Source organism: Centroberyx affinis, unplaced genomic scaffold, assembly GCF_046629955.1.
Source record: "Centroberyx affinis isolate AG114_WGS23_722 - 3 ecotype Tasmania unplaced genomic scaffold, CSIRO-AGI_Caff_v1 ptg000287l_1, whole genome shotgun sequence".
NCBI lineage: Eukaryota > Metazoa > Chordata > Actinopteri > Beryciformes > Berycidae > Centroberyx > Centroberyx affinis.
Window position 1 is genome coordinate 370,001 of NW_027278966.1, and position 9,054 is coordinate 379,054.

General features: G+C 41.2%; 1 protein-coding gene across 1 annotated transcript in view; it reads left to right on the forward strand.

Annotated features, from left to right (window-relative positions):
- The window catches only part of LOC139640293 (cilia and flagella-associated protein 47-like), a 56,169-nt gene extending 49,921 nt beyond the window's left edge, over positions 1-6,248 (forward strand). Inside the window, exons 62-67 of the mRNA XM_071514481.1 lie at positions 1-99; positions 859-1,043; positions 1,530-1,704; positions 4,485-4,652; positions 5,289-5,457; positions 6,057-6,248. The exon at positions 1-99 is cut by the window's left edge and continues 49 nt beyond it. Coding sequence (XP_071370582.1) covers positions 1-99; positions 859-1,043; positions 1,530-1,704; positions 4,485-4,652; positions 5,289-5,457; positions 6,057-6,248 — 988 coding nt within the window. The remainder of the gene's footprint in view (positions 100-858; positions 1,044-1,529; positions 1,705-4,484; positions 4,653-5,288; positions 5,458-6,056) is intronic.
- Positions 6,249-9,054: the final 2,806 nt, after the last annotated feature.

Here is a 9,054-nt window from a genome sequence, read left to right on the forward strand (position 1 = left end):
CCCTCACTCTATGGAGCTGCAGCGGGCCTGGCTCTGCATCACTATGGAGCCACTCAGCAGCCTGGGCAACAACACAACCTCTAACACGAGCAACACAAGGTGTGTGTGTGTGTCTATTTGTGTATCTGCATAAAAGAGTCTGTGTCTAAAGCCAAGCATAGATAGACTGATATCAGACAAGTTTTCTTGACCTTTAGTAAAGCCTTAGATCTTAAAAGGGTGAGACATTTTGATTTTGAGTCTGATGTCCCCCCTTCTTCGTACATCCAAGCAGGTTTCTACATAGACTCTCACTGTAAATAGCACAAAGGAGAGTTACATCAGATCCTGTGTATTGGTATGAAATGCCACGTCTTATCATATTATGCGAGAAAAACTTAAGTAACGCATTACAATGACTTTATTCTAGTGTGTACAACAGGAAACATGTTGAAAGTACACAATAATTCTGTATTTGACCTTAATTGAGATATGCCTACTGTGTAATGTACTTACAAGGGTGTAACAACACAATGCAAGTACCATAATGCACCAAGTAGCAATGCAATCCATTACTTTACTACAATCTGTATTTTGTCTATTATTTTGGGGCTAATCGACAAAAATGTTTGGGCTTCAATACATTTTTACTCAGTTAAATAGCTCTAATATCCTTATCAGCATGAAAAAAACAAAAATCAAATTGCTTTGCTTTGAGTTCTGACATATTATATATGGTCATCGTATGGTATCCTGACAGATACCCTATATTAGCGGAGTATGAGACATATTCAAATCCTGTATTTGTGCATCCTTGGTGCAGGCTCCTAATTTCAAATGTTTAAGTGTAAAAATGCCCTGCACAAATCTTTCTGCCAGGTCAGAGCAGGAGTTGTCGCCCATCCGGTGGGTTTACCCCCTGCGTGGGATTCCCATGCAGGAGTCCACTGAGCCCTCAGCGCTCGGGGTGGTGCAGTGTGAGGCAGGCTGCCGGCTGGAGGAGAGCGTGGACATCCTGCTCACTGGATGTGTGCCGGGGAAACAAGACAGCACAGGACAGGAGGGTGTGGGTCAGTCTGTGATTTTTACTCTTTTGTTGGGTCCAAATGGTCTTGCAATATCAGAAAACACTTTTGCTAGACCTTGTTAGGGTAAGGGGTTATTTTTAGGGTCATGAGTTAGAATTAATTAGGTTCGTATTTGGATAAGAGTTAAGGTTAGGCAATGTCCTCACAGTCAGAGGTGGAAAGAGTACTGAAATAATTTACTGAAGGAGACTTAGTGTTGCTCCACTTATTCTCACTTAAGTTTGAAGAGGAGCACTTGTCAATGAAATTGCTCAAATAATAATAGCACCTCAATACAAAGTGAGATACTTTCAAACAAAAATCCTCAAAATCATATGTATGTTCTCAAACTGATTATCCATTTTGCTGTAAATAAATGTAGATTAACAATAGAGAGTTTGGAGATGTAATTTGGTGTGGTGTTCCTTCCAAATACCTCCTCATCGCCTCCTTCCCGCCTCCTTACTTCCTGTTTCTGGATAGTTTCCCGGGTGACGCTGGAGGACTTCCTGTGCGAGGTGCATTTGGACAGCAAAGCGGAGCGTTCTGAGATGGAGGAGTGCGTTTCCGTCTCTGCCCAGGCAGCGAGGAGGGATCCTGAGTCCGGCATTGCAACACTCACGCTTAATCTGGTCTACGCCCCCCACCGGCCGCACAGGTTACATTATACACACACACACACACACATTAATGTACAAACACTCAGACTCACACACACACTCTGGTTCATATTTTCTTCCATAAGGCATTTGAATGAGTTCCAGAAGTGGTTTTTCATTGAATAGCTTGTGTGAATGAATTTCAGTAGCTTTGAGTTTGCTCTTGTGGTCGCCCGCACATAAACCACACCGCTGGTACTGTTCTGTCACCAGCTAAAAACCAACTAACACCCTGCACACACACTCAGGGAGAGAGAAACCACAGTTTCACACACACAAACACACCCTCATTCTGAGAGAGAGAAACAAAAACCCATACAGACACACATACACACATTCAGAGAGAGGGAAACCACCGATACTCACTCATAAACACACACACATTCTGAGAGAGAGAAACAAAAGCACATACAGACACACACACGTTGAGAGACACAAATCACAAATAAACACACACACACTCACGCACGCAAAGACTCCAAAAGCAAAAAAATAAACACATGCATGCTTTTTGAGAGAAGTAAACAAATACACACACACACACACACACCCTCTGTGTGAGAGAAAATACAAAGCCACACAAATACATAACACTAACACTGAGAAATAAAAAAGAAACGCACCACACACACACATACACACACATTCTCAGACACACATGCACACACAAGACTAAAATACACACGATCAGAGACGCACATTATAGAAAGAAGGCACACAGACACTTTTTCCGTTTGCTCTCTCTTTCTCTCTCTTTTTCTCTCTCTCTGCTGTGTACAGTACAGATAATACATCCTTCCTTGGTAAACACTGCATTAATTTATCTCTCTCTCCCTCCTCTTTTTCGCTCTTCCCCCTACTTCCATCTCTCTCTTTTTCTCTCTTTCATTTCTCTCCATCTCATTCTCTCTCTCTTCCACCCTCACTCTTTGTGCTCACTCTCTATGGCTCTCTCCCTGCATCTTACTCTCAATCTCTTTCTCGCTCCCTCCATCTCACTCCCTCTTCTCGATTGCTATCTCTGTCTCCCCCCCCCCTCTCCCTCCCTCCCTCTCTCTCTCTCTCTCTCTCTCTCTCTCGCTCTCTCACTGTCTCTATGTCCCTCTGCCCCTCCAGCTGGAATAGTGCTTGAGTGGGTGTGGCATCTGCATTCATTTATTACTAACTGTCTACATGTGCTGAGTCTTAATGTTTGTACCTAAAGGTTGCTGTGCTCTCTTAAAGGTAAAGTAAGGTCAGCTCATTAGCCACCTCTGGTAAAATAACACCAGCTATGTTAGTGCAGATCCCCATAGACATTACATCATGTTTGGTCTGAGCAGAAAACCCAGCTGTAAAAAGCTCTGCTGCTTTTACAATCGACCACCTAGGCTTTTCAAACTTGTTAGTGTTGTAATTTAGAATGGGAGTTAATGAGGATGAGCATTGGATGTTTTATTAGGCACACACACACACACACACACACACACACACACACACACACACACACACACACACACACACACACACACACACATAGACACAAACACTCTTTTACTGTGTACAGTACAGCTGGTAACAGATTAGGTTACTTTCAAAACATAATCCACTCCAGATAACTGTTTAAAATTGCTTCAAATTGTAATCAGGAACTTAATTGTCCGGAATACTTAAAGTCAAGAATGTAATCTGATTACTCTAAATTAGTTTTGGGTTACCTATTGTCAACAATCCATTGATTATTGCAGTTAAACACTTTATTCTCATGTAAAGGCTGTAATTTGAATAAGGTTTTTATCCAATTCTACAACCATTACCAACTATTATTGCTAGAGGTTTAAAATTCTGTTAGTGCCTGAAAGCCTTTCTCGCTTGAAACTAATTTTTCAGTTATCTCGTGGTCATCGTTTATTTTCCGAAGTATCTGATCTGATTTGTATGTAATCTGAAGTATACGATCTCTCTATTTGTACAGTACCACTGTAAACAGTTACCTGTTCTATACTATAATCCTTACATTACATGTGATCCCGCTGAGTAAACAGTGCATTCATTTATCAGCTGCTGTCTTCATTTGCGGAGTTCATTAATGAGGCGTGCCCCGGTAGAATCAATACCTCAGAGAGCTAATGACTTCTCCATGAGGAAATGAGGGGGGGCGGCGATGCTAATAGGCTCTTCCATTATCTGCATGGTATTTCTCTGGCATGGGTAGGGAGATGAGGAGGGCAAGTATCAGGAGATGGAAGAGGGAATATAAAGACCGGTTTAGAGAATCATGTTTTCAAGATAAATAGGAATTACGCTTTCAAGATAAAGAGTAAGAGTGAAATTTGTAAAAGAGGCTCTAAATGATGGTTGGTTACCTGCTAAAGACTTACCAGCCACAGGCAGAATTAACCACCTGGTGTTAATTTCCCACCACCAACTAATACACACACACACACACACATACAAACACACACACAAACAAAGTGGTATTATTAAGGTCAATTCGAATGTCTGAATCATGTTTGCTACATAAATTAGATTGTTAGAATGATGTTTTTAGGGGTTTTAGGTTGTTTCTGCATAGTTAATGGTTCAAGCTGTTCCTTTACCTGCGTGTTATTCAGAGCATGTGTTCATTTTTAACAAAGACATGAGAGATGTTTTTATGATAAAGTAGAATGTTGTTTTTGGTAGGATGGATGATGGTTTAATCTTGTTCCATGCCATACCTGTTATTTCCATAGCTGCTTCAATAGACAGCTTCAATAAAAACTTTTTTGAGTGTATTTATGTGTGTGTGTGTGTCTAGATGCACAGCGGTCCTAGTGGTGCAGTGCGTGTCCGGTGGACTCTGGACGTTTCCCATCACTCTTGTCGCCACGGAGCCTCGGGTCGATGATGTCATCCACATTGCAGCTGTTGGGCTGGGCAAGACCTCTGCTGTGGGCTTCCGTCTGACCAGCACCACCAGGTGTGTGTGTGTGTGTGTGGGTGTGTGTCCATATTTGTCTTTGTTTCATTCACTCTCATTCCATCCAAGTTTCAGTAAGGGGCACCTTGATATTCTTATGTATGTACATCAGTTTCAATCTCTGGTTAACAAAAAGAGTAACATAAAATTACATGAAATAAAAAAAAAAAATCCATTTTTTTTTCCAGTTCTCACCATAGTTTTATTTGCATCTATCTCATGAAAGTTTAATTAAGAAATGTCTTGTAGTGGTACATAGATTGAGGTTTTCTCTAGCTAATTTTATTTCGGAATTACTAAAGTTATTTTTAGAAAATAAAATACTGATTGAGGAAAAGCTGCCAAGGGGGCTCCCTGAATTGACAGGCTTACAGTACTCAGCCATACATGCTGACGTATGTTTATAAAGGGATTTGCAGCAAGGGTGATTCTGTATTAAACCACAGCAAAGCAGTTTAACACTACACTCTTGAAAACATCCATCGAAACACCACATGTTGAAAAAATGACCTAACACAATGGACACAAATGGACACTAACACATCTAAAACGCATGCTGTGCCCACTCATATGTGCTGAGTTAGTTTTTAACAGAATAATAGTCGTCTCTTGGCCTTTAGTAATTTGAAGTCTTGGTTCCAGGTGGCCAGAGCGGTTCACAGCGGCGTTGCTCCCAGGCAGCGGCAGTGAGTTCATGGTGACTCCATCCTCTGGGGTGTTACCTCCTATCGGCTCCACCGGAGCCCTCATCACCGTGTCCTTCACCCCCACCATGTACAGCAAGAGACACAGAGCGAGGCTGCGTGTCCAGGTACGTAACACACTGCATGCTTTAACAGCAGTGTTGGGTGTAAGCAGGGATGTAGTGGAGGGTAAACCCACCTAAACAGTTTATCCACCTTTTTATGTTGCAGAATAGAGTTTAGCCGCCTTTTCAGCCTGACAAATAAAACATACATCTTTAGGTATCCATTTTTCTATACATAACATACACTTTACTATATAATTAAATATTTCCTGTTTCCATCTACACTTATCAATTAAATTATTATTATTAAGAATTATTTTGTTAAAACGACTAGGCTAAAATTCTATATTATTATTATGAATAAACATTATTATTATTATTATTATTATTATTATTATTATTATTATTCAATTGTATACCTACTTTTGAAACACCGGTATGTAGTTAGGGCCTTTTATGGGAGAAAAAAGCTTTTTTTTCCTGAAAATATAGTAGATTTTTGCCTCTATTGGTGGTTTCTATTTGTGGTTGTAATACTTACATTCTTACATTCTTATATCACCCATACACCTGTGCATGCATGATGTAATACGCACAGCAACACAGAAACATGTACAGACAATGATCAAAGTTGCGTGATTGACAGCTGACCTCTATTCCAGGCGGCAGACATGCAGTGGACCTATGAGGTGAGAGGGAGGACCTCCCCTTACTCCCCGCCCCACTGCACCACATCCTCCAATGGGAGCTCTTCTGTGCTCTGTCCAGCCAATGAAGGCCAGCGGAACTTTGTGGCCCAGAACCTTCGGCTTCCTGCTCTGGCTAACTCGTCACCTCTCAAAGTCCGCAGATAAAAAACATCTTCACTCACTCATGCAGCTCAGGAGCTTTTCCCCTGTTTTTACATTTGAATCACAGCCACATTAGCTTTTACCCTGCAATGTCACCCTCACTTACTTAAAGCAATATCTTTCTATTTGGAAATGTATTCTCTTATTTCCACAGGCACTTGCCACATTGATGCCGATGGGTTTCACCATTTGTCCTTTTTGTTTCCCTGCAAATGGCTCATTAGCCTTGTTAGCATTTCTCATCAACAGTTCTAATGAGCTGTTTTTCTGCCAATACAGAGATTTTTTTCCCTATATTGTGGCAGGAGCCCCAGTGAAGGAAATTTAGCTGAATAAAAATTGAAGTTGTTAAGATATTTTTTCAAACTCACATTTGTTGTCCAGTCCTTGTGACCCAAATGCTTTTATTGGAAATCCCTGTTTATCCATGTGAATTTATCACTTATTGTAATAAACTTTAACTCTGTACACTCACAGGATACCAAAGGCATCACTAGCACATCAAACACAAATCACGAGTGTATTATAATCACTATAATCAGAACATAATATACTATAAGATACACAATGTGCCAAAACTCTGTATAACTAATAATGATACCTGTCATACCAGTAACACCAGAATCATAATGCATCATCATACATGTCATAACACATTACAAAGCATATATATAGCCATATATGCTAGTAACTGTTATGATTTGCTTATCATTCCTCTAAATTCACTTCAACTGAAATGTTACCAACCTTGTTTTACTCATCCCTTCCCCTATGATCCTCTATTAAACAGGAGATAGCCCAGCCTGAAATCAATTCCACCCCAAACTGCTGGTCCAGTGATATTCCCAGCGCAGACAATATTAACCAGAACAACCTTGAAATATACAGTCACCTTTCTGAAAAACCTCAGTAGCTTTCAATTAATAAATCAAACCACATGAGCCTTACAGAGATTGTCCGGCGTGTGCAGCCTGTGGGCCTGTGTGAGTGCACGTGTACACTCTAGAGAGACGGAGCCCGCGCCTGTCTGGCTGCATATTATGTGCATCTTTATGTCTGTACTCTAGCTGCTTTTCCAACCAAGTATTTTTATGCAAATTTTGATTAATCGAACTAAATTGGCTAAATAGAAACATAAAATTTCAGCAGAATTTCCTCAATATTTCAAAAAGCATTTTACGCTTGATTGAGGTGAAATTGGTGAAAAATGTTTTTGCTAAAGAAATGAGGCAATAGCAATGGAAACGCATTTGTGGAATAAATAATGATGCAGCCTTTCCATTTTGCTCTTGAATGTGCTTTCTGACATGGATCTACATTCAGAAAGCACATTTATTCACTTCTATAAAGTTGGAATGGAAACACATTTATTTAGCCTTTTATCACTTTTTATCACAAAGTTTGTGTAAAATTAGGTTAATAGTTGGATGGAAACATATTTGTGTGCCTACCTTTCTGTGTATTGCAGTGTGTGTGTGTGTGTGTGTTAATGTGAGTCCCATCCACGTATGGAGCTGCCCTATAGCTCACCTTGTGCCTGTGGAATTATTCACGAGGCAGTTACGCTCAGTTATGCCTCCATTAAGCACCATCTGCAGCCCGCTGGGGCAAGAATGGAGTGAGGGCGGGAGAGGAGAGGAGAGGAGATGGGAAGAGCGGAAAGGATAGAGGAAGGGAGGGAAAGATAGAGGATGGAGGGAGAGCGGAAGGGAGAGATAGCAGAGAGCAAGGGATGGAGGGAGAGAGAGAAGATGGAACGAGAGCAATGGAGGGAAGTCGAAGGCGAGGAAAGATGGGAGCAGTAGATGAAGTGAGCAGTGAAGGGGGGGTGAGGGGTAGGTGGAGGATGAAGGGAAGAGACACTCTGCATGTATTTTGCATATCATGACTGAGAGAAATCAGGAGAGGGTGTGTATGTGTGAGTGTACAGCCTGTCTGTACTCCTGCCTGACAATGTGTGTGTACATACTGAATGTGTGTGTGTGTGTGTGTGTGTGTGTGTGTGTTTTTGTAGCTGTTGATTTCTGTCGATAGATTACCTGCGGAAATGAGCTCCCCTCCTTGCCTTCCTCAGCGGGTGCGTTACCCCAGCAACAGATGAGCCAAGCCAACAGTAATTGGTCGAGGGTCTGTTATGTTGCCTGCGGTTACAGGAGATCACGCTGAAGTCAGACTCATGATAATGAAATCATGATTACAAGCTGCCGAAGTGCCGGCACACCACACCGAGCCAAGGGAGGCACATCCAGTGACCTCTATAGGAATTAAGACCCTCAGACTTCTCTGAACATTTTGTCTGAATTTTGCTTTTCATAACATTGAAAACAACAGTTTTCAGTGGCAGAGAGACAGCAAAATATTGTGTCCATCTAGTAAGGGAAATTCTTGCTTAATAGGGATTTCCCCGCTCCTGCTAATGCTGCCTACGTGCTTTCTGTATGGTTGAATGGCTGGTGTTGTACAGACACACTGGGATAGAAGGTGCAGCTTTATCAGATTGATTTCAATTGAATCCCGCCGTTGAAGATGTGAATGAACTAGCTTGTGGCCAGCAATCCCTATAGCTTTTAATTATGGATGCTTAGATTTCACTATGTATGTGTATGTATCAGTTAGCAGTCAACAGAAGTGTCAATACAGAAACTTTTCCCCTATAATGTCTCAAGTCTCAGGTGAATAAAAATAACAGGCTAAAATAAAAAAGTGCAAAAGAATTCCTCAAACACTGTTTTGTATTCAGGCGGTTCTTCTGTGTTAAGTCCAGGACTTTTCCACTGGGTGTATCTGACAGAGGCATGGGTAATATGTA